This window comes from Lagopus leucura, unplaced genomic scaffold (assembly GCF_019238085.1).
Source record: "Lagopus leucura isolate 7727_CA_CO unplaced genomic scaffold, USGS_WTPT01 Super-Scaffold_100018, whole genome shotgun sequence".
NCBI lineage: Eukaryota > Metazoa > Chordata > Aves > Galliformes > Phasianidae > Lagopus > Lagopus leucura.
Genome location: NW_024962272.1, coordinates 11466964 through 11494635, shown reverse-complemented (window position 1 = coordinate 11494635; position 27672 = coordinate 11466964). Strand labels below are relative to the sequence as shown.

General features: G+C 42.3%; 1 protein-coding gene across 4 annotated transcripts in view; it reads left to right on the top strand.

The window, feature by feature from the left end:
* Nucleotides 1-4100: 4100 nt before the first annotated feature.
* The window catches only part of TLE1 (TLE family member 1, transcriptional corepressor), a 75610-nt gene continuing 52038 nt past the window's right edge, over nt 4101-27672 (top strand). For 3 of the 4 annotated variants that reach the window (XM_042877407.1, XM_042877406.1, XM_042877409.1), the window contains exons 1-4: nt 4101-4300; nt 4534-4634; nt 5930-5993; nt 6087-6131. In XM_042877407.1, coding sequence (XP_042733341.1) covers nt 4277-4300; nt 4534-4634; nt 5930-5993; nt 6087-6131 — 234 coding nt within the window. In that variant the 5' untranslated portion in view covers nt 4101-4276. Of the gene's footprint in view, nt 4301-4533; nt 4635-5929; nt 5994-6086; nt 6132-21784; nt 21862-27672 lie in introns of those variants that run through there. The other variant, XM_042877408.1, reaches the window with a different exon arrangement.

Sequence of the window (27672 nt, the reverse complement as noted above, 5' to 3'; positions counted from 1 at the left end):
GTATTTGATAACATGAAGGTTGAGAATTTATCACGTTTTAGCTTTAAACACTCCATTTTGGTTAGCTTTTTCTAAGACTGTGCAACTGCATTTTGACTGAAAGAACAGATTGGTGTGTGTGTGCATGCACACGCATGTGTGGTCTCTTTCTAATTTATTTGCACTTCAACCCATTGGGATCAAGCTGCAATCCCTGTAGGCAAAGGAAGATTAGGGAAAGCGACCAACTGTTTTTTTCCCAGACACAGAAGGGAAGGCGACTTCTCAAGTACCGCAAATTTTTCTGGCCACCGTACAAATTGTTCCTGAGTATGGAGTGTTTCCAAAAGACCTAATTAGCAACTCGCTGCAAACATTTCTTTGCATTAGCTAATGATCCGGCTACACTTGTAAGCAAACAGTACCAACATATCTAATCAATGCAGAAAAACCAACAGAATGCCTATTAAACATCTGGATGTAATTTTCTAGTTAGACTTAGGACAAAATGAAAACATATGCAAGTTTCTTTGATCTATGCCTCAACAAAGAAATTGTCAATAAAAAAACACGCTGGCCAGTCAATGTGTCATTTTCATAAAGCCTGGTCATTTCTCTTCAAATGTTCCCAGTTTAATTTTGTTGGTTTCCTGCAATCTCTAATTTTACCATATTGTGCGAAACCACAAGGGATTCTTTGGATTGGATTTTATTTGAGGTTTTACTGCTGCACGATCTGCTACTGACTTATTTTTTTTAAGTTCAACTCGGGAAATTTTTAAGGGTGAAAGAATGGGAGGAAGGAGCGAATACAGACACAGTGGTAAAATGACCTTCTGCAACTTTTTGAATGTTCTTGCCTACAAGGAAAACTACTAATTAAAAAGAAATCAAATTACAAAGAGAGTATGTAATGGCTATTAGCCAAAAGATAGTGAATAATTAGAAATGAAAGTGCTTTACCCTGCTCATATCATTTACACTCCATAAATAAAGAAATATTTTAGAAGTGATATTGTTTTGCATGCCCTCATAATAATTATTATTCTTCCGGCTGTACAGGTTGCTCATTACTCTATACTGTACACTGTGTGACTCAGATGTTATTTTATTCCACCTGTGCTGTCCTGACACTGAAAAGGGCAAAAAAAAGAACAGCCCTCTCCCCACTATGCATATATGCATCATTTTAAAAGGCATTTTCTGGTTCTCTTTTGGTTGAAAAAACAACGATCTCTCAATACCAAACTTAGAAACATAAAATCTATTGAATTTTGTAATTGCTTCTTACACTGATGTTCTCTGACTACACAGGTAAAACAATGAAATAGATCATAAATTTACTAAATTTTTCCCCAGCCCTATCTACAAACTCTTGATGATTAAGACCATCAACATTCTTATTATGTGTGCCAGTTTGGGGGATTTTGAAAAATATTGCTTGTAAACAGTACTGTTAAAAGAAAAGAAGAAAGAAAAAAAAACACACTATCATAAATTGAAAGTCAGACAGTAAGTCATATCCCTCAGGAGCAGATGCTACATCTCAACCCCTTTCAGTATACTCAAACTAGATTTTGGATCTGATACTGCTCTTTTTCACTCAAATCTCCAACTGCTTTCAGTGTGAATTTTGAGTACATGGTCAATGCAGGATTACGCCTTCTGATACAGGAGGTAAGAACATGATGTTAAAATCCCCACAGTGGAAAAAGAATTGGTTCAAACAGCAGAGCAGAACTGAAGGTTAATCAGGAGGGTTGGGAGAGGGCAATCTTCTTACTGTGCATTTTTAAAAAACACAGCATAATGATTTAAGAGCAATTGTTTGTAATTCAGTTTGAAAACTGTGTAGGGTAATTACAGTACCATGGCATAACAGTCTGGCATCAAATACTACCTTGAGTCAAACAAAGCTCTTTACAACATACTTGGCCAAATTTTGGCCTGTCTTTCACTGGCATAGTTATTGTGTGCTGCCATGAGTAAGGATGTTACGTTTTCTGAGAATAATCCAGACTTATACCTATCTAACAAAAAGGATTATTTTTTGTGCTTCCATCAGCTAATGATGCCAAAGTATAGATTACTTAATTATCAGATAGTGTTGATTACTGCTGATACTAAGTAATGTCAGTTACCCACACTCGGAAAAAAAGAAAATTTTGTTTGGTATCACTGTTGCTCTTGCAGCTTCTCTGTCTTGTTTATGATGGAGAAGATTCAAAATGCCGTTAAGTGATTGATTCTAGGATTGAAGGGGGGTAAAAAGCACTTGTTAAATCAGGAAAACAGAGCTTTTCTTCTCTGTTACAACATGCCCTGGACACTTTAATGATGACAAATAAAGATTACAAGGCATTTCAACTTTCATGTAGGTGAGCAATTATAAAAAACAAAACAAAACACAACCTTTTGTTTATGTTCCAAAGCACAGTGTTGTTTTAACGTCATATCTGTTAATATCTCATTAACAACTTGTGCCAGCAGGTTAAGCAAAGTACAACCAAAGTTAGGCAAGTGCTACGTTATTGCAGACTCCATAGCTGCTAGGTACACACACAGAGTATGTAATAATGGCCTGCATATTTATGGTAGCTTTCATCTGAAGATCTGAGTACTTCATAAGCATTAATTAATTAAGCTTTAGAATGCCATGAGCAGAGCAGTGAACTGGCTTGTCCAAGGCAACAGGGGAAGAGCTGGGAAAAGAACTCATGAGAAGGAGCTCCAATTATGCATGCGGAGCGCCAGGCAGGTTTACATCCCCACCTTGGGAAGCACCACCTCACAGTAAAGGCATTTTCACTCTCGTCTTAGAAACAGTGAAGAAGAACAGTCCTCATGTTTCTGTACTTATTTACGCATTCACAAATGTGCATGCTCATGCACATTACCTAAACACACCCATACACATACACACGTGAGTGCCCACAGGCCCGGCAAGACACGGGCAGGTGATGCACCCGTGAGCCTGCTCCCAGAGCCCCGCAGCCTCAGGGTGAGTGCAGCTTTCAGCCCGAGCGCTGAGCGGTTCCACGTCCTTTCGTTTTGGTCATTCTGACACAGAACCGCGCACAGCACAGCACTGTGCACAACCTCCTATCCCGGTACCTCCTCGCGTCAGGTTTCCTAACAAACTCCAAACTTCGGGCTCCTTACATAGCTCCAAGTACTAACTAAAAAGCATCAAGGGGCAACGCCACAGCGCGTACAGCTACCCCGTATAACGCTCCGAGCCGTCATTCAGTATCACGGCGCGCCACTCCAGACCTCCGCACCGCCCCCCGCCCTGGCGGACATCAGCGCCCTGCCTCCCTGCCCCACAGCACCACCGACCCCCTGCGCGCAGGCGCCGCGTGCTGTGCGAGAAGCAGCCCCACGTTACTTTGACTGACAACTCAGCCTCCCTGCTCCCCTTCCCACAGATCTTCCCCTCCTCCCTGCACTCGGCGCCCTCCCATTGGCCGGCACGGAGGGCTCCCGCCGCTCCGCCAGAAACGCTTCCCAGCGAAAGGCTGAGAGGCGGATGGAGCTGCGCCCGTTCCATTGGCTCGCGGCGCCGGACGCATCACGCACCCACGTTGGTGCGGAGGCCGGCGACTGGCTGCTACCGCCACCTCTCCCACCTAAATGAGCGCTGTGGGAGGGGCCGGGAGGCTGGTTAGCCGGAGGAGTGTGAAACCGCGTGTTAATGCAAACGGCGCGGCGAGCACGGCGCATCCCGCCCGGTCCAGCCGTTCCCGTCCCGCCGAGGGCGTCCCGCGGGGCTGCCGCGCTCCGCTCCCCCGCATCCCCGCGCGGAGCAGGGCAGGGCCAGGCCGCGCTCCTCGACCGGACGGAACATCACCTCGCCGGGACAGCGCCGGGACGACGAGAGCGACGGCGAGGATGGGGAGGAGATCGCGATGCGCCGCGTGCTGCTAAGGCGCGGAGCCGCCCGGTACCGGAGGCCGTCGCCCTCCTAATTCTGTTCGGAGCGGGCGCTCCCCGCCCTTTGTTGTGCTGTCTCCGTCGCCGCGGGGCCGCCCCGCGTCCGCCCCCCGCGGAGCCCCGCTCCGGCCGCCCCATGAGCCGCCGGCGGTCAGGAGCAGCGCGGCCGCCTCCGGAGGCTTCCCGCCCGCCCCTCTCGCTGTGACGGCCCCGCCCGGAGCCCACTGCAGAGCCGCTCGCCCTCGTGACTCGCATCGCCCGTCCCGTCCCACGGAGCTACCGCGTCAGAGTGGCCGCGGCCGGAGGATGTCCCTGTGGCGGGATAACTGAGCGCTGCGGGACGGTGTGAGGCGCGTTCGGAGACATGTTCCCGCAGAGCCGGCACCCCGTGAGTACGGCGCCGGGCGGGACCGGCTCTGCGTGCGGCGGTCACTTTCCGCCCCGAGGCGCGGGGAGCGGCGGGGAGGAATCGGACCGCTCAGCTGCGGGAGTCGGCGGGAGGAAAGGGCTGGGGCCGGGGTCGCGGCAGGAATGGGACGGGCGGCGGGACGGACCCTCGTTGCGTCCCGCCCCGTCCGCGCGCTCTGACTGTGCCTTTCTCTCCCGGTCCGTCCGCACCAGGCGCCGCACCAGGCTGCGGGGCAGCCCTTCAAATTCACCATCCCGGAGTCGCTGGACCGCATCAAGGAGGAGTTCCAGTTCCTCCAGGCTCAGTACCACAGGTGAGCCGCGGTGGGGTCGCGCCGGAGGGCCGCTCCGATCCGCTCCTCCCCCCCTGGGCGCGGGGTTGCAGCAAGCGGCCGCGTCCAGGCGGTGGCGTGCGGGGCCGGGGCGGCGCGGAGCCCTCGGGCGGGAGCGCGGCTGGAGGCGGCCGGGCCCGGGGTGAGGGGCGGGGAGGTGTTGCGGGGGGAGAGTGGCGTGGCGCGGAGGGCGGCGGAGAAAGATCCTTCCTCTGTTGCGTGCGGTGTTCACGCTAAGATGAATCCGACGCCGAAGTGCTGTGCTAAAACAGCCTGGTGGATGGCAACTTTGTAGCGCAGAGTTAAGCGGCGGTAACTTTGTAGCGCAGAGTTAAGCGGCGGTCTGCTGAAGCCACGAGGTGCGCTTCTTCGCGCGGCGCTGTACGGTGCTTTGGTGCTGGAACCCCGCAGAGAGCGGGTTCCTGCCTGCAGAGGGTGTTTGGCAATAAGAGGCTTTTGTCTCTCGATTTTGTACTCCCTTGCACCTGAGCTGTCTGGATAGGGATAGAAGATCTGTTACTTTCCATGCAGGAAGTCAGCCGACTGAGACTGGGGTTCTCTTTGATTTCCACACTAGTTTGATTCTCACTCGAGATTGTTGATTTGTCTGAGCCGTCAGTTAGAAATGAGGTATAAACTGTGAACATTCGGTATTGCAGTTGTAAGTGAAAAAGGCTGCTTTCCACAGCGTTTGTTTCGAAGTATGCTTTAAGGTGGCCCTTAAAATAAAAAATAAAAATGTTGCTGCTTTTGCTTTGTTCAGTCAGAGTCCTTAAAGCGATGCTGCTGTTTGTGAAGAGACAGATAACTTTTCTGAAAACAAATTTGCTAGCAAATGGCAGTCAGTTACTGCTGTCCAGCTGCAGGCAAGATAACCCAAGCTGGTGGTGCCTGGAGATTAGGAGATGGAGATATGCCTGAGATGTAATTCTAACCACAAATGGTGCCGTTTGTCTGTGACGCAAGTGAGGAAATACTTCTGGCTGCTCAGAGGAACTTTAGAGAATGTCTGATCCTGACACAGCCCAACAGTCCATGTTCTTTGCCTGTCTCCGTAGCTCTGGAGGCAGCTGCAGCTCTCAGGCAGCACCACAAAATACCTTCTGAATTTCCTGCTCTACCCTTGTGTTTAAAGTATGAATTAAGCATTTATCTGTCTGTTTGCATGTGAGTTATGAGGTTTTTTAATTAGCTGTTTTTGTCAAAACACAAATAAAGTGGGTAGGTGTCAAAACAAATGACATAGTAGTAACATTGAAGTGTGATCTATTTTGTAGCCTTAAACTGGAATGTGAGAAACTCGCCAGTGAGAAGACAGAAATGCAGAGGCACTATGTGATGGTAAGTTTGTTTGTTCTTCTTTATTTCAGTAAATATCTTATAATACAATGCAAGCCGGTATAAAAAAAATAATACGTGCTCCTTTATTTGCAGTATTATGAAATGTCATATGGATTAAACATTGAAATGCACAAACAGGTAAGGCATTTTGTTTTCTAAACCACAGAAATTTGCAATCAGTCTGCGTTTAAGTGTAGCAGCTGTGTTTGTCTTCAGATAACTGCGTTGCATGTCTGAATAGACTGACTGTAGCTGTGATTAGCAAACCTATGCCTACCTACTGTCAAGTGTGGTGTAGGTTAGGCTGAGTGACACAGCTGTCTTGCTGTTGGTCCTGAAAGGTGATGTCAGAGGTAGGAAAGGTCTCGTCTCTGTTTTTGAAAGTGTAATTCAGTGCTTATGTGTTTCTGATTTGTCGCTGGTAGGAGGGAGCCTTTGATGATGACTTGTAGCGTATGTAGTGACAGTTGCTCCAGTACTTGCCATTTAAAAGTATGAAAGGGTTAGTGACTTGGAAAGCTCAAGTTATGACTATGAATTTTCAAGTTCCCATAAAATTCACACTTACAGCCACTATAATGGTGAATAAAAAGAGTGCTGAAGTAGAACAAGACACTAAAGACCTCATAAGAGAAGAAAACTAAATGATTGCTCAGCCCAGAGGACCCTCAACTAAGTAGTCATTGTCTGCCAAATAAAGCTTTAATGGTAGGGTGTAAGTATTCTGTAGATATGCTGACATTCACTTTTTCATCAAGATGCTGGTACAATAAGTCTTTCAGAAATCGATGGCCTCTTAAAAAAATTATCATTAGATGAAGTTGCACAGTTGGACACATTTCAAAGTGCAACAATACAACTCTTTCTTGAAGCGTATGTGCTATTTCATCTAAAATTCTTGTTTCATTAAATTAAAGAGCATGGATGACCGGTTAGGGCATAGCGAGTAAATTGATTAGTTCAGGCTTCGGATCTTCAGTATATTCAAAGACTTTCATTAAGTAAGTGAACTACGGAGTAGAATTCTTCTTTTGTAACTCTGAACTCTTTGATTTTTATTTTGTGTTCACTTAAAAATATTGTATTTTGTGAGGTGGTATGGTGGTTCCTTGGTAACATTGTTTGCAAAGCTAGGCTAGTGCTCCACAATGTTTTTTAGAGTTACACTTGTTTGAATCCAAAATGCTGGTAAAAGCAGGGATGTTAGACGGCCTAGTTGTTTTGAAACGATGCACTGAATAGGCAAATAGAACAGTAGGAGTGGTGGGTAACTTGGTTCAGCGCTGTGCTATGTTTTTGTCCAGTCTGTGTTAAAAGAATGGTATTTTCTCAGTGAGGTAACTTTTTTTTTTCCTCTTTATCCACTTGATCCTGATTTTTGGGTTTTTGTTTATTTAGTCTATTGTAAAGCTCAGAATAAATAACTTGTGAGGAAGACAGTGTCCATACAGGGGGTTGAGTTGGTGCAAAATGGATGTTATCTTCAGAAGATCTTGACAAAGTCAGGTGACTTCAGTAAATGTACAAGGAAATTAAGTAAAATCAATTAAGCCCATGAGATTAAAGAGCCTCAGAACTGAGGTTTCCACTTTGACCTTAACATCTGTGCATTGCAAAGGTTTAATGCTCTGTATATATGGCAACTATAATTATCTACCCGGTATGCAGTGATACTTGGGAAGCTTTTAAGATTTATGGCAGTCCATTATATCTGCATTGATTCTGGTGGAGGAGAACAGAGCACGCTTACTCCCTGTGTGCTGTTAAGGAAAGAAAAAGCATATGAAGGGATAAATAGTTTTTCTTGTTTATGAGTTTTAGATACTATGCTTTTACATGTTGAGGAATTCTGAAAAGAACAGCACCTTCACGTTAAAGATTTAGATGACTACAGTAAGGTTTCCTAGTGCTGTTAGAATTCAGTATGTAGGTGGTCGAACAGTAAGGAGACAAAAAAAGCAAAGCAAAAAAAAAAAGCCACCAATGACATTCTTCTGAATTTCTACTTCTAACGGTAAGTTCTGAGGAGGCTTTTGTCAGATAGTAATCATAATTCTTATTAAAACTGGTGACGTCTAGCCCCAAGGGTGTAGCCAGGCTCAAATTGATGCTTTTTGCTGGCTGATCACCAGCATGGCCTAAGTGCTCATTATGTTGTAGAGAGGGCCTTTGGAGCTCTCATTACGTTTGACAGGAATTCTCTCTAGGGGGAAACTGGGCATTAGCTAGACTTCTGACAGGCTGAAATTATTCCTGCTTTATGGCTTATAACCAAATGCTAGCAAGGCATCATCAGGGGACATGAAAAATTGTCATTTCTGACAACATCTTTGTTACTGAAAGATGCAGTGATGGGGAAACTTTCCACTGAACAAGCTTTTATGTTCTTAAGGCCTACCTTCTACGTGGATGCTGTAAGCACCCTGTGTGAAGCCTTCAGAGTGCTTGGGCTGCTGATTAGAAAATAAAAAAATTGTACTGCAGTGATGTTAGCTTGTGCAGTGTGCTGTCCATATCACTGTGGAAGGTGGGGGTCACTTTGTTAAAGAAAGTGGTTGTAGTCTGCCTGCTGATAAAAAGGTTGATTTCTTGTGCTGATGCAGTTGCGTCAGTTACTAAACTCTCCATTTAATTCTGTAATCTATTATGATTATAATTTGGCTAAAATGGTTAGGACTTGAATGTTGCTGTATGCAGGTTTGACTGAGGCAAACTCGCCAAACAAAAGCAGCTGTATGGCAGAGTTTTCAACTTGAATACACTGCATTTGTGTCAATGAATGGCTGCATGAAGGCTTTCTTAAGCTTCAGCTTTGGCTCTTTGTAGTGTTTAACTTTGCACAATACGCTTAAACCCAGGTACTGCATTTGAGTGCTTTTGAGCTTGCTGACTGAACACAAATCAGGACATAATAATTGACATACTTGTGGCTGGTTTGTGTTTTCTTGATTTGTTTCTGTTTTTATAAGAATATCAAAGGTTAATTCTTAAGAGGATGTTGTGCCTGGATTTTTGTACTGTTTACAGAGCTGATTATCCTAAGGTGTATACAGTTACTGATTAACATTACTGTCTCTGAGACAGAAACAAATTTGAGGATTTGCTGAGGATAGGTGGGGTTGATTCAGGTGTTGTTTTCATGTGTGTTGTGGATTGAATTAACAGATGAGAGAAACTGAAGAGAGTTTTTCCCACTGTGACATCTGTGGCTGGCAAAGCAGATGTGTCAACTGCTAGTGCCAAGATGTAGAGTCTTTTGGGTATTAAAAGGCCCACTGTACTTGAAGGGTTACTGCCCTTGGCTATTAGGGAGAGATGCTGAAAATAAAGAGGTGCTGCCCTGTCATCTTCTGTCATAAGTCGAGAGATAAGGCTTCCTGTGTGTTTAATGCCTAGATTTTTCAGGTGCAAGATTAGCTCTTGCTCAGTGGCAGGCAGCCAAAGAAAGAAAAAATCATCACTGCTGAACTAACTGACAGACTGTATAAACTACTACAGTATTTGAGTGTCTGCAATCCCAAAGGTGACAGCTGGTTTTCCTTCTCTTTGGGTGGGTTATTGTGATCTTTGTGACCTGCCTTGAGGCAGGAACGTCATTCAGTAGAAAAAGAGGAGTGGGGAGTGGAAAAGGAAGGAAGGGTTCTTCCACAGTGGGTTGTGGGGTGAAAGGTAAACACCTTTTTCTGCTATTTGCAATACAAATCAGGCTAGTATTTGAATTGCCTTTCAGCAATTTTAGTTTTGTAGCAAAGGGTTAAAATTACATTTCATCTTCTGTGCAAAATGGAAGATAGTGTCTTCTGGATTTGTGGGTAGGTCACCACTGGCCTCCTATAGAAAAATATACAAATTCCTGAACTGCATTATGCTAACCAGTTGTGCAGCAATTAAATGTCTGTTTCAGTCCAGAATGTTTTATGAAATAATTTCTAATGCTCTTTGTTCAAGGACTGAATCTTCTATTGATATCTCATTAGAACATCAGTCTTCAGGAGTGGGTTAAATAGAAGGAAATTAAGAAGCTTAGTTAGCTCTCTACAGCTCCTGAGGAGGATGGCTGTGCTATTGAAAGGGATTTAAAGATAAATTAATTTTTTCTTTTTTTTCCTACTTGCATTTTAATTACTATAATGAAAAAGTCATGAATCCTAAAGGTTTTGATGCACTGTAAGTACTTCAAGAGAGTTTTACAGTTGGATCTGCTACCTGCTTTTATTTTAAAAGAGAAAATAGGATTGATTGGGATATATTTTTCCCTCTACAGTTGTATTTATTCTATAAATACTGAATTTCTAAGTGTTTACAATTGTATCGCCTGTATAGCCATTTAAGCTACATCTGCAGTTCCTAAATAAGGAGGAAAGCCTAGAGAAATGAGATCAACTTTCTCAACTTTGAAACTATGTTCAAGCTCTAGACTGACATGAAGGAATTATCTGACAGATTCAGGGCGCTGTGTGAAATAAGTCTCCATGAGGCTTTTAGATAACCATATTGTCAGATACTATCTATTATGCCAGCTAATATACAACTTAATCAAAAAGTATGTCACAGTATAAACACTCTACATATGTTAAATACTGTCAGATCATCTTGCATTTTGGAATGGGTCTGCCAGATTTCAGGTTCATCGCAGGATCATTCAGGGAAAGGAGAATCATTTTTTTTAATTTTTTTTTTTTTGGCGATGTTGTCAAACTTCCTTTGTAATGCTAGAACTTAATTTGCTAAATTTCTGTTATTGTACTTTATGGATTGGCTCAAGCAAGCTTGTGGGTTTTTTTATTAAAAAAAAAAAAAAAAAAAATGATATTTTTGGAACAGGGAGTGGAAAAGGAAGAAAGGGTTCTTCTCTCACAGTGGGTTCTGGGGTGAAAGGTAAACACCTCTTTCTGCTATTTGTAATACAAATCAGGCTAGTATTTGAATTGCCTTTCAGTAATTTTAGTTTTGTAGCAAAGGGTTAAAATTACATTTCCTCTTCTGTGCAAAATGGAAGATAGTGTCTTCTGGATTTGTGGGTGGGTCACCACTGGCATATACTGGGATCTAAAAACAACATTATGTTAACTTGCACTTATCAGAAGACTCCACAGTACTTATTAATTTAAAAATGATAACAACGTTCAGTAGAGCTAATGATGTTGTCATTCCACTGAATTTAAGAGTTGAGAATATATAATGACAGCTGTGTTTACATTGTAACTGTATACTCAGCTCCCTCTTCTCACTGGCATCAGTTACTTGCTCCGTGCTCCAGTTAGTTGTCTTTATGAACAAACGGGAACAAAAAGGAGAATTGATTTTTCTTGATCAGCAGCTTTTATATTCTTAACCATTTCATTCTCATCATCAGGGGTGTGAGGTTGATGGGTGTTCAACTTGTCTTCTTATGTAAAACTTCTTTGTAGTGGGTTTTTGCCATTGTGCGGGGAGGAAGCTGTTGTTGGTGCAAGATAAGTAAGGTAGTTGTGTTGATTTTGGGGGGAGGGGTTTAGGGGCTGGGGATAAAGAAACTTCATTTGTGATGTTATCTTTGTTTGATGACCCTCAGTTCTCAGCAAGTGCATCTAATTGGTGTCTAGTTGCCTTTTCTGTGAGTTTAGAATTTTAGACCTTTGTGAGTATTGTTTGTGACTCGCTTTCACATTGGGTGGTCCTATTCTACTCAATCTGTGAAAGTACAAGTTGTTCAACAGCTTGATCATCTGATATGCCTTTGTTTAATTTATTTTTTTTTCTTTTTTAATTTATTTTTCCCCATTTTCAGTCTACTCCACTGAAGTGAGGGCACAAGAACTAAATGCAATTGTCAGGGTTTAGGCAAGCCAGAGATTTATGTAATGACATAATTGTTTTCCGTATTTTTTTTTTTTTTTCCTTTAGAAAAGTTCTCAATACTTGATTTCTTTGCTTGGCTACCAACAAATTCTGAACTGCTAGTATCACCTCTCAGATTTGCTCACACTTGAGTTCTTGCTCATGAACGATGTTTGCTCCATCAATTTATACTGAGGCTAGGGGTGGCTGCCCCTGGTGTGCCTATGAGTGTGTCTAAGTTGTGTAATTACATTGTTTAACTGCCCTCTTCAGCTTGTAAGGCTGCTTTACAATTCTTCTGTCTGTCATTGTTTCTACTTTGAATCCTCTTGTGGAACTAATGTTATTACTTACTGTGTGCTGTCTTCTCCAGACTGTGTTGCTGAGCATACTCATAAACCAGATTGTAGTAAAAGTCCCTGAGATACTACTGCTGACATTCCTTTTTCTGCAAGAGCTGATGGTTTTCCCTTGCCCTGTTTCCTATTTTTTGACAATTATTTATCTGTTTAAGGCATGGTGCCAGAGGCAATTGAAAGGTAGGTTAGAATTCACTAAAACATTGCCTGTGTGAGTTCTACTTCAAATCTGACTAGGTTTTAAAAATAAGTTTTTTCCTGAAGTCATTTATTGTAAAAGAAGGCATAGTGATGAAATTTCTTTTAACTTTTTTTTCCCCTCTGTATTTGGTGCAGCATATGATGGGTTCCTTTTTTTTTTTTTTTTTTTTTTTAAATGAATAAATGGAAGTAGCACTGGTTTCTCTTAGAAACATGTTCCCAGTATGCTTAAATATAAGTGGAATGGAAAAAGGATTATAGCTTTATTTTATAAAATTCTGTCGAGGATTACCTTAGTTGTTAGCAAACCCAGTATTACCGAATATATTTTCAGTGTGTTGAGAAAACTGTTCAGAAAATTAATCAGTTTGGTAGATTGCTTTGAAGTTTTTATAATGATAATAGTGTTTTGTGGCTAGTGATAAATTGAATAGCATTTGAGAAGCCTGCAAGCTCTAATTGGGGATTGACTGAGTTGCTTTCACCTTTTCTTTATGTTCTTCAGAAGCGCGAACAAATTAGCACAGATGATTAAATTACAAATTAAAGTTCTTTGAGAGCTGTTTGGTGGGTTATCTGTCAGGGTTGCTTGTCTGGAAGTACGTTGCACTGCTTAAGTGATTGGAAGACCTAGCTAGCCTTTTAGGTTGTGGTCACATAACAGAAAACAGATACATTTGTGTTTGGTGCTTTTCTTTTGTTGTTGGTGTGGTAATGGTGGTGTTCCCTCTGCCTTCCCTCACCCAGCATGGATTTTTTCTTCTTTTTTTTTTTTTTTTTTTTTAAATCCTGGAGATTTTTGATGTTTGTGTAAACAGTCAGTCAAAGTAACTTACTTGTAAGGTGACCAGTCAGGGTATTGACAAGAACAGACACAATAGAAAACTGCATTAGGAGGCAAGCCATTGGGATTTGTAGTAAATATATTACAGAACACAAGTGAATTGCCGATACTGCTTGTTTAGCAGTTTGCAAGGGCAATGGTAGTATGGATTTTTGAATTAGAAGGGAAGGACTGTTCTTTCTCTGTGCTGGAACATCTACTTGATGGCTGAGGATAAAATTGATTTAGAGAACAAAATGCTGCCATCTCTGTTTTAGCCATTTTAGAGGCTTCTGTATGGATTAGTAAGCAAAAACAAGAAGATAGCTTTCAGTTTTGGAGAAGGGAGCAAAAATATGTATGCTAGTTTGACTGATTGTGTATTAATTGTAAGAAAACATTATTCAGTCGGGTCAAGAAAAGCAAAAGACATCTAAAAGCAGATAGTTTTAATTATCTGTGGCAATTTGCTTATTTATGAAGTTGTTTTTAAATATGCCAAACCCCCTGAGTTGCTGTGCTCTTTACTTCCTTATATAGTGATCTCAACCTCTTCAAGTGCAGAAGTTTGAATTAAATCTTGGGGAGGACAGAGAAAACCCACATTTTCTTGGGAAAAATAACAAATAAGATTGTTCTTTTGTGGTTTTGCTCTAACAGTCTCTATTTACAACAGAATGTGCTTTTGTTTTGTTTCTTACTGAAATGTTTATCGCTGTTTTTTCTTTATACAAGTCTTGAGTCTGGGTATAAGGTCATCCTGAATTTCTGCTTTGTAACTGGCTGTAAGGTTGCCAGCCATTACTTTGCAGATACCTAGCTGTCTCAAATAAGGGATATAAATTGCAAAGTAAGCGAAGAAAAAAAGGTCTTTTTTTTTTTTTTTTTTTTTTTTTTTTAGCAAGACCTATGGGAAGCCTTTAAACTTTTTCATTACACTGTCAGGTGCCAGTTCCAGGGAGGCCTTGGCACCTCAGGGAGCTCTGACCTAGCAGAATTAGTTGTAGCAGTGCCATTTCTGACAGGGTGCTTGTCTGATCTGCTGCTGAAGATTAGCAACAGCAGCCACTCTCAGACTGTCTGGGTAACAGTGCTTTTCTGTGACTGAAGTGCTTTTTCAGTTGCACCCCCTTTGTTTTTCCTTTTTTTTTTTTTTTTTTTTTTTCAGTTTTAGTCTTTTTTTTTTTTTTCCCCTGTGCATTTTTGTCCCCGTGGATAGGAAAAGGCGATTGTTTGTTTTCTTTCCAGAAGCCTCTTTGTGCACTACTGCATCCTAATGTTCATTCTTTGAGTGGTTTTGCCCAGACGAAGAGCAGTGCCCAAAATACGCACTCCAGGGGAGAATCACTGTGCTGAGTAGCACAGAGTTGCTTAGCTTACTATTGACTGTAGTGGTAGCCTTTTACTAGAGGCGTACTGCAAAACAACTTCTGATTCTCTGTGACAGAGAGGTTGATTGCTTTTCTGGCCCCTTGAATCCTTACTTTTTGCTCCTATCTAGGTATGCTGTGGTTCTTTATGCCAGTTTGACCCAATCCTTTTTATTTTTCCTAGTCGCTTTTTTTTTTTCTTTCACTGCAAAGTGAGTTCTGAAGCTCTCCTAGCATGTTACGCATTTCTTTGCAACTCTCTGTAAATTAAGGATTAGGCAAGGATATTTTTATGCTCATTAGTGCAAATGTTAAAATATACCAGTCCTGTCATCCATGCAGAAAGAACTTCTTAAGTCTTGATACTTGGTTTAATCATCAAGCAGTTTTGCACATTCTTGTGAAGTTGTAGTAGAACTGTGCTGTTTTCATTGTTCCTAAGAATGCTACACTACTAGTATAAAATTCTCAGTGAAGAAGGTAGAGCACCTGTGTCACTTAGCCATAGAGGACTTACCTTGTTGGAATTTACGTGGTTCAGATATTACTTACTGTTGTAAAATCAATAGAAGTTACAGTTTGTCTTTGCTTTACCTAATTGAGAGGATTTTAACGTCTCGAACTTGAACAGTTGAATAAAGCCGGTCTATCTTTGCTCTTTCACAATCTTTGCTGTTTTCTTTGTCAAGTATTGTCCTTTTATATCTAGTTTTCTTTCTGCCTGACACTTGCAGGTTTTGCAAGGTTTTCACTAGCCCAAGCTTCACTAGGGTGCTCTTGTTACACTTCAGTTGCCATGGTTAACTTGATCAGAGCATTCAAGTAAAGTGAGCTCTTTGCAACTCAAACAGTAAAGGAATTGTTGACCTTAGGTAGCTAGTAATTTATATTAATTATGTGGTTGAAGACTTTTGTTTTATAGTTAAAGGTGGGTGCAAAAAAAAGTTTTTTAAAAGTTTCATCAGCATTGGTGTCTCTTTACTATCTCTTTCCTTCTGTAAGTGAATGAATTGAACCTTTTTTGTTCTCTTCTTAGTATGTCACATGGCTGAGCACCAGCTTTGTTTTTTGCATAACTTAGTAGTGGCACATAATTTTGTAACTATGTGCTAGTGCTGTATATATTTATACTACCTCACCTGGCATAGTTTTTACTTCTTGCACGCTTTCTTCACAGAATCACAGAATCACAGAATTGTAGGGGTTGGAAGGGACCTCCTGAGATCATCGAGTCCAACCCCCCTGCCAAAGCAGGTTCCCTACACCAGGTAGCACAGGTAGGCATCCAGGCAGGTCTTGAACATCTCCAGAGAAGGAGACTCCACCACCTCCCTGGGCAGCCTGTTCCAGTGCTCCGTCACCTCACTGTAAAGAAGTTCTTGCGCATGTTTGTGCGGAACTTCCTATGCTCCAGTTTCTGGCCATTTCCCCTTGTCCTGTCTCCACTCACCACTGAAAAGAGTCCGGCCTCGCCATTCTGCCCCCCACACCTTAGATATTTATAGACCTGGATCAGGTCCCCTCTCAGTCTCCTTTTCTCAAGGCTGAACAGACCCAGTTCACTCAGCCTTTCCTCACAGGGGAGATGCTCCAGGCCCTTCACCATCTTCGTGGCCCTCCGCTGGACTCTTTCCAAGAGATCCCTGTCTTTTTTGTACTGGGGAGCCCAGAACTGGACGCAGTACTCCAGATGAGGTCTTACCAGGGCAGAGTAGAGGGGGAGGATCAACTCCTTTGACCTGCTGGCCACGCTCTTTTTAATGCACCCCAGTAAGCCATTGGCCTTTTTGGCCACAAGGACACACTGCTGGCTCATGGCCAACCTGTCATCCACCAGGACACCCAGGTCCCTTTCCGCAGAGCTCCCCTCCAGCAGGTCATCCCCCAACCTGTACTGGTGCATGGAATTATTCCTCCCCAGATGCAAGACTACACTTGCTTTTGTTAAACCTCATCCGGTTTTTTTCTGCCCAGCTCTCCAGCCTATCCAGGTCTTGCTGAATGGCAACACAGCCTTCAGGCGTGTCAGCCAATCCTCCCAACTTCGTATCATCGGCAAACTTGCTGAGGGTGGCCATTATCCCCTCATCAAGGTCATTGATGAAGATGTTGAACAAGACCGGACCCAGCACAGACCCATGAGGAACACCGCTAGTTACAGGCCTCCAACCGGACTCTGCACCACCAACAACGACCCTCTGTGCTCTGCCAGTCAGCCAGTTCTCAACCCACCTCACTGTCCACTCATCTATCCCACACTTCCTCAGCTTTGTTATAAGGATGTCATGGGGGACAGTATCAAATGCCTTGCTGAAATCAAGGTAGACTACATCCACTGCTCTCCCCCTATCCACCCAGCCAGAGACAACATCATAGAAGGCTACCAGGTTGGTCAAGCACGACCTCCCCCTTGTGAACCCGTGCTGACTACTCCTGATAACCTCCTCTTCTTCCAGTTGTCTGGAGATGACATCCAGCACCAGCTGTTCCATCACCTTTCCAGGGACAGAGGTGAGGCTGACTGGCCTATAATTGCCTGGGTCTTCCTTCTTGCCTTTTTTGAAGACTGGGGTGACGTTGGCTATCTTCCAGTCTTCAGGCACCTTCCCCATCTTCCAAGACTTCTCAAAGATGACCGAAAGCGGTTCAGCAATCACCTCTGCCAGCTCCTTCAGCACCCGTGGATGAATCCCATCGGGTCCCATGGATTTCTGAACATTGGTGTTGCCTAGGCGCTCCCGGACCACCTCTTCCCTGACAGAAGGGGGGTCTTCCATTCCCCAGATCCTCTCACTAATCTCCAGGGTCTCAGATTCCCGAGGGGGAGCTTTTTCACTGAAGACAGAAGCAAAGAAGGCATTCAGTATCTCCGCCTTCTCAGCATCCCCCGTTACCAGAACACCCCCGTCACTTAGCAGGGGAGCCACATTCTCCCTAGTCTTCCTTTTACTGTTAATGTACTTGAAAAAACCTTTTTTATTATCCTTTATCCCCTTTGCCAGATTTAATTCCAGGCGGGCTTTAGCCTTCCTTGTCGCATCCCTGCAGACCCTGACAACATTCCTGTATTCTTCCCAAGTAGTCAGACCCTTTTTCCACATTTCATGGGCCTTCTTCTTTCCTTTGAGTTTGTGCACGAGCTCCTTGCTCATCCACACAGGTCTCCTGCCACCCTTTCCCGATTTCTTCCTCGCAGGGACGCACCGATCCTGAGCTTGGAAGAAGAGCTGCTTAAATGCCGACCAGCTCTCACAGGCCCCCTTGCCTTCCAACACCCTAGCCCATGAGACAGCTCCAAGTAGGCCCCGGAAGAGATCGAAGTTGGCTCTCCTAAAGTCCAGGATAGCAATCCTACTTTTTGCTTTACTTCTTCCACTCAGGATCTTGAACTCCACCATCTCGTGGTCACTACAACCCAAGCTGCCCCCGACCTTTACTTCCCTGACAAGCCCTTCTCTATTAGTGAGAATAAGGTCCAGCAGTACCCCTCTCCTTGTCGATTCCTCAACCACCTGCATCAGGAAGTTGTCTTCAACACATTGCAGGAACCGTCTGGACCGCGCATGCCTGGCCACATTGCTTTTCCAGCAAATATCTGGATGATTGAAGTCCCCCATAAGCACCAGCGCCTGGGATCGTGACGCTGCTTCCAACTGTTTGTGGAAGGCCTCATCAACCTCCTCCTCCTGATCAGGGGGCCTGTAGCACACACCCACAACGGTGTCAGCCATACCAGCCCGCCCCTTGATTCTTACCCACAAGCTCTCCACTGCTACACCACTCTCCCCCAGGTGGAGTTCAATACATTCAAGCTGCTCTCTTACATAAAGAGCAACTCCACCACCCCGCCTTGCCGGCCGATCTTTCCTAAAAAGCACATAGCCCTCCATGACAACATTCCAGTCATGTGAGCTGTCCCACCACGTCTCTGTGATTGCAATGAGATCATAGCCATGTGACCGCACGCAGATCTCTAACTCTTCCTGTTTATTTCCCATACTGCGCGCATTAGTGTATAGACACTTCAGGGAGGCAGCATTCCCCTGCCACACTCCATCCCTTCGAACTCCACCCTCGTCACCCATCAAATTCACTTTTGAGCCTTGAACTACCTGAACCTCAGCAGTACTCATTTTGTCCCCTTCCCCCTTCTTACCTAGTTTAAAGATCTTTCAATGAGGCCTGCCAGCTCCTGGGCTAGGATCCTTTTACCCCTTGTAGACAGTTGAGCTCCATCTGCAGCCATCATGCCAGGAGCCGAGTAAATTGCCCCATGATCAAAAAAACCAAAGTTCTTCTGCCTGCACCATCCTCTAAGCCATTTATTAATGAGGAGGGCCTTTTTGATCCTTTCAGAGTCCTTCCCCGCCACTGAAGGGATAGAAGAGAAGATCACTTGCATTCCCGCACCATCCAGTACCCTCCCCAGACCCTTGAAGTCATTTTTGATTGCCCTTAGGCTTCTCTTGGCAGTATCATCACTGCCAACCTGAACTACCAATAAGGGGTAGTAGTCAGATGGGCAAATAAGCCCAGGCAGCTTTCTAGAGATGTCCCTGACCCGTGCCCCAGGAAGGCAGCACACTTCCCTCCGGGTGGGGTCAGGACGACATATCGGGCCCTCAGTTCCTTTTAGAAGGGAGTCTCCTACAACTATCATCCTCCTTTCTTTACCAGAAGAAGCGGTCTTCAAGCATGGAGCCGACCGCCTCTCCTTAGCAAAGCTCAGAGGCTGTTCCACCACCTTGTTCTCAGCCTCCTCACCCTCCAGTTCCAGGGTTTCAAACCTATTACTTAGGGGCACCTGAGGAACCGAGGTAGGTCGGGGAGGGCGCCGCCTGCGTCGCTGAGGTGGGTCATGCTGCCATTCCTCTTCTCCTCCCAAGTCAGCTCTCTCGTTTTTACTACGGGAAGGCAGAGAGTCCACTACAGGCTGGGGGTTGCAACCTCTGCTTGTTTCTTGCAGAGAGTTACACCACCAGTCTATCTCCTTCTCGCAGTCCCTAATGGATCTTAACCGCTCCACCTCCTCCCTAAGCTCTACCACAAGGCTGAGCAGCTCATCCAACTGTTCGCACCTCATGCAGGTGGCATCCCTCCCATCGTCCCCCGGCAGCAGCAGACTCAGGCACTCCCTGCAGCCAGAGACTTGGACCGCTGCAGATCTGGGCAGTCCCTCTGTCTGGGTCACCACAGACTTGTTGGAGCATGCCCGACGTCTGGTAGAGACCATGTTTGAACTTACAGTCACTGGGTCAGCGAGTGGGAGAGCGGTCAGCTGTCTTGAAGCTGGTCTCCTTGCAGGGGAGTGCAGACAGGGGTACCTTACAAAAGCACCATGTTAAGACAGCCTGGGAGAGAGCTGTACTACCTCCGCCGCAGTGCCTCTCGAGGGCTTTTTGTAGCTGCGATCAAGGGCTGCTTCCGGTTTGCACCCGTTTAAATCTCCCGCCGCAGCCTAGGCAAGGCCCGCGCTACGTCAGCTGCTCTCGCGAGACTAGCCCGACTGAGAGCGGTGTCCGCACGGTTGCCGTGGGAATCCTTGATGAGGAAAGCGATTAAATCCCCCCGTACCTCGCTAAAAGTCGCGGCGGTTCTGCCAGAGACAGCTCCAAGCCGCGGACCTCGGCGATCGAGGTTTTTTCTTGTTTGCACCACGTTAGTTAGAAACTGGTGATATAGATTCTTGGCAGAGTTCATCCTTACCCTTCTTCCTCTGTCCGTTCCTGTTCCATTCTCAGATGTGTTAACTTTCACGCATGTCCTCAATACTATTTCATAAAAAATTCATCAGCTTTCAAAAGGCTTTTTATCTTTCAATAACAGATCCTGTAAAGATGAACTTAACCAGTTGACATCTGATTTCAGAAGTCTTGAGAGCCTTATTACTCTGCTTTGTACCAATAACCATAAACTGTATTGTGATTGTCAATCTCAAATTACTTCCTGTCTGGTCAGTTTAAATCAGCTCTTGTCTACAAGATGTAATCTAGGTGACATGTTCACTAGCTCTCTGTATCCTGTGGCAGAAGAATATAAACAAAACATAATAAAATAAGGAAGAAATTTATTGACATATCTCCAAGATTTTGCTGAAAGACTTCCAAATTTCACTTTCTGCACACAGTAAAAGTAGCTATTATTCCTTCCAAATTCTGTGGCAGCTAATTCTGCTAACAGCTAACAAAATTTGTCGGTCCTCCTGACTTGTTACTGATTAGTGAATCACTTGATAGCATCTGAAGCATTGATATGAGCACACCTCTAAGGCCTTAAATTCTTTCAGTGACTTGAGGTGTTTGAATCTCAGGTGTGAATATAGTAAATATTGTAAAACGGTTAAATTAATGTGAAATGTACAAGTGCGTGTGATGTGTTTGATTAAACTCGCTTAATTTGGTAGTTATTCCTGAAGTTCCAGTGAATGCATTGTATTGTATTTAATTTTTTCCTCCATATTTCCATCCCTTCTCTTGATATGTTGTACTGCTTATTTTGTCAGTTTTCATGCTCTTTGTTCTACTCCAGATCAGATTCTAATGCTGTTATAGTCTTACTTGATGGTTGATAAGGACTGAATCTCAACTGAGAGTTTTGATAATGTCTTGAGTACTTTAAGTATTTTGTCCTTGATTTGAGGTAGATTACGCTCTTACATCTTCAAAGCTACATAGCTCTAGGTACTTCCACAGTTACGTAATATCTCTGACATTCTATGGCCATCCTAATAAAGTGGCTCTCTGTGGGTGCTTTACGAATGTGTTTAAAAACTTGGTTGTAGGTTATGGGATTGAGAGCAAAACAGGAAGGAGTGTATCCTAAATCAAATGAAAAATGAAGGGTATGGGATTCCTTTCTATCAGATCTAGCAGTTACAGCTATTCTGTTTTTATGGTCCCTTTCTTTTACACTTCTTTTTGTCTCTTCCTTTTTCTTAGATAGAGCTGTGTTGTTCAGCTGTTCTTGTGTTAGCTAGGTTCTTAATGCCCCAGTAGTAATTAATCAAAACATGTTTGATAATTACGAAGAACGTGTGGGATGGGAGGAGCTCATCTGGCTTGTTGTTTCCCTCTGCTTTCAGTTAGGCTCTTCCTGTGCTTCCCTGTGAACAGCTGCTACTTGGTCAATGCTTCTTGTTAGTTTACTTAACTTGCTGATCTGCTAAGCTGGTCCTTTTCCTTTTTCCTGTAGAAATGTTTTCTGCTCAACTAGTGAGCTGAGATGTTGGACGATTCTGAACATCTCCAGGAGTGCTTTTGGAATAAGGTGATCAGTGCGTGCCTCTGGAAATAAAGGTGGTGAGACTTTCTCTTTTGGATCAGTCAGCTTCTGACTTGCTCTGCCGACTCATGAAACCTGAGTAAATGGGAATGGTGTGTACCCCAAAACAACTGGAAAGTAAAGTAAAGCTCCGTGTTGGCTTCAGAGATTTAAACAGTTCTGTGTATTAAGGTTGGCTTAGGCATGGAAACAAAGCTGTGGAATTAAGATTTGAATGAATGCAAAATGAACTGAAGTTGGATTAAAGGAGAAATGTTATAATAGCCCATTTTAGCCAAGTTTATGAAAAGTCTTAACATAGTGAAGATGTGTGAAAGGATCACTGGAATGTCCTGACAACAGCTTTGTTGTTGCCAGTTGACTTAGGTTCAACAGAATTTACAGTTGCAAGTGGCATGGGCAGTTGTTTACAGTGGTTCAGTGAGAGCTGCACAACTGCTCTATTATAATAGAAAGGATTTAAATTAGACATCTGAAATATATCCAGTCACTTTACAGTTGAATAAAGTTCAAATCTATAGTAGATGTTCGCTAAGTGTAGCTGTTGGCTTGTGTCTCAGATCCACCGTATGTTTAAATTAACATGACCTTTCTGTAACATAAAGTAACACCTGAAGAGGCTTCAGATAAATGTAGCTTAGGTAATAAATGCACATTTGGAAACTGTCATTCTGCAACTTCGTCATTTTGAGTTTTTGTTCTGTTAATATTTCTGTTTCTTCTTTCTTTCTGCACTCCCACTTGCAATATGGTGATGTTTTGTTTTTTTCATAGCTAAAGATTTTTCATGCTAGTCTTCTTGGTGGGGCAGAAGGAAAACTGTATTTGTTAATGATATGTCATGTTAAACTGACAGCTTATCCCTCAAATGCAGAGTTTGTTCTTGTTTCTGAAGTGAATGCTACCCATTGCTGCTTGTCAGTATGGATTTCAACTATCTGTGGAGAATAAACCTTCCCTCCTCCTCCCATTGGTGTGAACATTAGTAATGACAATGTTTATAATTTAAAATACAGTTTGAAGGCCAACTTCCACAGTTTGTCGCGTGGTGGTTAATATGGCTGTAAAGGGGAGATGAATGTGGCTACTTCTCCCAGTCTGTTACTCAGGAGACGAGTAAATTTGATTGGCTGCTGCAGTTCTAGCAAAATCATTTGATTTGAGAGGAATAGAAAGATAAGATATCCAATTACCCAAATGATTTGCGGGGTTAGCCAACGTTGTCATGGAGATGTGAGTTGGAACAAATTAAATTTTAAGCAATAAAATAATCTTAAAGCACGCCTGGGAACAAGAAAATTTGGCAGTGACACTTACCTGAATTGAATCTTAGCTTGACTTAGCTTGCCTAAACTTCTACATGGTATATTGCCCTTTTTCTTCCTTCTTGCAACTATTGCCAAAACAGATTGTGGTGCATTAGTTTTAAATAAAAGGGCATTAATTTCTCAGTGCTTAATGTGGATTCAGTAACTCATAAACAGCAAAGTTCATAGAATGCTAGCCTTAATCATTTGAGACTTTTGAATATTTAAATATTGAGATTTAATCATACATCCAACATCCTCCCCATCCCCAAATTGTTAGCAACGCATTCTTGAAATTGCATAAGCTTTACCATGGCAAAATTAGAAGTTATGCTCTGTGAAACGTTAGTTGTGAGTTTTTTTATGTGCTCTATGAATAGGTGTGATTTTTGTTGTCTCTGAAGATCTGAATCACGTTAAGAATAAAGGCTGCAACACTTCAGTGCAGGTTATTCTAGTGTTTCTGCAAGAAGAATGAAAATAAAAATGGGTACTAACAGTTTAAGACTAAATTGTACATTTGCAGTTTCTTATCCAAGGTCTTCGTAGAGATAGTTTTCAGTTAGTTTCTGGTTTGCAGCAGGGATTAAAAATGGTCAAGCATGTCCCATAAAGAGGGCTTTTATCTACATGCCTGTTAGACATATGGGGATGAAAATTGGTCTGAGGTCAAGTCAGTTGCATTATCACAGCCTTTGATTTTTCTCCTCATCCCTACTACAGATCATCTCAAATAATTCAGTAATGACCAAAAATGCAACATTAACCTTTACTACCTGTTGGAATGCTGTGTTAGATGCTGTAAATATCAAGAAATCCATTTCCTTCTTCCAGAAGTAGTTCAGTGTTGTGCTTGGCTTCCTATGTTTTGAAAGTGTAATTGGAGGCATAGTACTTCAGAATTAACTTGTAAAGCCTTTATGAATATTTGACTGTATATTCTTTTCTCTGCATTGAAGGCAGGTTGACTTAATTGAATGGATTAGGACTTGCTTTTTCATTATCACGGTAACCTTGGGTTTTCATGTTGCTTTTCTTGAATTTCCTTTTCTGAAGCTTTCTCAACATTTCTCCGAAGCTGTCTTCCTCCAAATTTGATGACAAATGTTTTTGATTTTTTTTTTTTTTTTGAAAATTGGTTTGAAATAATTGAAGTAGGAAAAAATGTGATGAAAGTGCAGAACTTGAACAGAATTTCTTGAACTTAAGAAATGGTGATAAAGTACTTCAAACACCAATCTAACTTTTGGTTACAGAAAATGCAATCTGCAAGAGAAAAAATGAGCTTCTGTGGACTATTCTGGCTTAGCATTGTTTGGTAATGGTAGACCTGGACAGCTTTGTGCAGTCTCAAAACTAATAAAGCAACAATTGTCATAATACAGCTGATTGTCACAATAATGTCTTCTAAGATTTAATTTCTGCTTTAGTTTACTGTAGTTGCTATAGCTAGTCCTTGCTGTGACAAATATGGGAGGCGCTGACTGGAGCAAAACCACAGCTGTTGTTGGAAACTCTGAATCTCATCAATGATAAACTAATTTTCCTGAGGTGGAAGTTGCATTTTTTTCAGTTAGAAATGAGAGTGCTGACTCTTACTGGCTAGGGCTTCTTTTATGAATGATGAAATGTGTTATGTGTAGTGAGAAATCTGAGTAGAAATGGGGTTCTTGCTATTTCCCATACCAGTGCAAAAATCTGTATTTGCTTAAGAAAATTGTGTTAAGTATGAGATATTACATGGTGCTTTGTGATGTACAGGGTGTCAAAACATTAAATGATCTGAAGTAGACTGCTGTAGAGGAAAACACTTTGATACTTAAGTGAATATTATATTTAGTTACTAGCCTGGCTGCTTGGTTCTATGTCATTATGTTAGGAATTCATTTTGGCAAGTGACACATCTAAGTATGGACAGTTGAGTTTGGCAGCGTAGGGTCAACAAATGTTTTGACCTTAATGAGTCCTTAATGATATGGAATGAAGGCAAAAAATCGGATGAGTAAAGCCAAAAATAAGGCTCAACCTAATTTACAAAATGGAGCTGATTTCCTTCATGTTAATTTTTAATGATACTTTAGAAGGGAGGGTGGCATTTCAGTCAGAGGTCTGACAAGCTTGTCATTTGCAAATAAATCAAAAGACAATCATTGCTACAGCAAGAACCACTCAATGATGTAGTTTGGTCATTCTTTGATAGGTCTCACACTCGAGCCCTCTATTAAAAGTGGATGTGTTCAAGAGGTACTGCATTAAGGACACAAACAATTAAGGGCTCTTCAGTTGCTTTGCGAAGAGCTGCTGTCGAGCTAGGAGGGCTTTCATGAGAGATTCAGGTTTCTGCAGTCTGCTTTACCAAAGAGCTGAAGAACATATGCAATTAGACATATTTGTCTCTGCTCCATGCGACTTTCTGCAGAATTTTCTTTGTTTACTCATTCCTCGGTCTGTTCTATGTGACTCAAGATCAGCAATTAGATAATAGGCATGTTATACTGTGAAACCTCTGAAAGAAAGTAACTGATAAGTATTTTTAAACTGTTAAGTGTATGCGCCCTAATTTAGAAAACTATAGCTTGCCTTAGTGTCACCAATTACTTATGTTCTGTCCTGACTGACTCATTCAAAGAAGTTTTTTGGGAGTGTGTATCTATCTACATATGTATAAAGATGCACCTATTCAAATTTATTTGGTCTTGGATGCTGAAAGTTCATTTTTAACAACCTGATTTGTATTTAAATGTATGGAATTTTCTTTTTCTCAGTGCTGAAAAAACCTCTTGCAGTTCTTGATAATGAAGATTAAGTGAATTGTGCTGTAATACCTAGTTAAGTAACTCATTATAGAACAAAGATATTTTAAAAACATCAGTAAGAGTACTTTTTACTAGTTATTTGATTTTTTTTTTCTTTTTAAAGAAAGAAGTTATAGAGATCTGCTAGTAAATAAATAATTTTAAGTACTTTAATTGTGTGTGGGAAAGAGTGCCAGTATGCAGACTGCCTTCTAAAAACAAGCAGATTTTAGTTATGAGGTGCAGAATAGAGAATTTTAGTTTTCTTCCAGAGTGAATGCCTATTACCTGGCTCTTGTAGCAGTAGCAGCACATCTTTAAACAAGCACTTGTTTATGATTTGTATGCCTAAATTTACCCACAACTGTGGATGAATAGGAGATGCTTTTATATGTGATGTTGCCTTGCTTCAGAAGGTGTTAGGAAGAAATTTTTCCCTTCAGATGGTGTGTGAGGCACTGGAATTGGTTGCCCAGAGAAGCTGTGGATGCCTCATCCCTGAAAGCATTCAAGGCTGGTCTTGTTGGGTTTGTGGTTAATCTGATCTAGTGGTTGGCAACCTTGCCCAAGGCAGGAGCTTGGAGCTAGATGATCTCTGATATTCCTTCCAACACAAGCCATTCAGTGGTTCAGAAAGATACTTTATTTCAGTGCCACTTTTCAGTTAGTTATTTGTAGTACTGACACAATCAATTTAAAACAAGATTAACTGAGGAAAGGCTGCACCTCTTTCTGGGTTCAACACTAATTTTTCAATAAGCAGACAATCTCTGATGAATATTACAATGCAGAACAGAGGCAAGTGTGTCTCATCCTTTCTGTGTCTTGTGCATAATTCAGATGAATTATATGCCTTTTTTCTCTTCCAGGCTTGTTTGATCCTTTTTGATAGGATTATTAGAGAAAAGAAATAATTTCAAAAGTATAACTGTTGTTTCTTGGGACTGGTAACTAGCACGTGATGTTATGTGCTGTTGTGTTAGTGTGTAGTTCTGTATTTACACCGTCACAGTGAAGCTCAGATGCTTGGGAACTTGTGAGAAAATCCAATAATGTATATGACTTGCATGCTTTCTAGACTGTTATCAAAATAGACTTTTCACAGCGACAATAAGGTTACTTTTCAAAATTATGGAATAGAGAGACTCTTGTGTGGGTCATGCAGTCTAAAACAAATTTTTAGGATAAACCAAATTGCTTCTGTAATTTTTATTTTCACACTTAAAACCTGCTGCAATTCACTTTAGCTTCTGAAAACAAAGCTAATCCTGTTGGTCTAGGGCTAGCTTATTGGAAATGAACCACCTCTCAAACAGTAAGGCTGCTAAGTGGCAGTCTTTTCATTGCTTACTATCTGTGTTCTTTAAGCCTTTTAATAGCAAATTGTCACAGTCATCATACATGTCTTTTTTTCTTTAAGAGAACTTAAGGTACCAACAGATCTGTTGATAGCTTGGACACGCCGATAACTCCTTTATATTATTTTTGGTGGTAGTTATCTATTACCAGTGAATGGAATGATTCACAGTTTATGCTCATAGACCAAACAAAACAGAAATGGACCAAAGCTGCTTGTTGTTTAGTCTTGTGTAAGAAGATGGATATTTCTGTTAGAGACCTATTTGCATTGTTGTGGGGGACAGAAGGGGTTGCTGGAAAGTGGCTGTTTGTTCATTGCCCATGCATGAGGAAGCCACTTTACCTAGAAAGAAATGATCTCTGA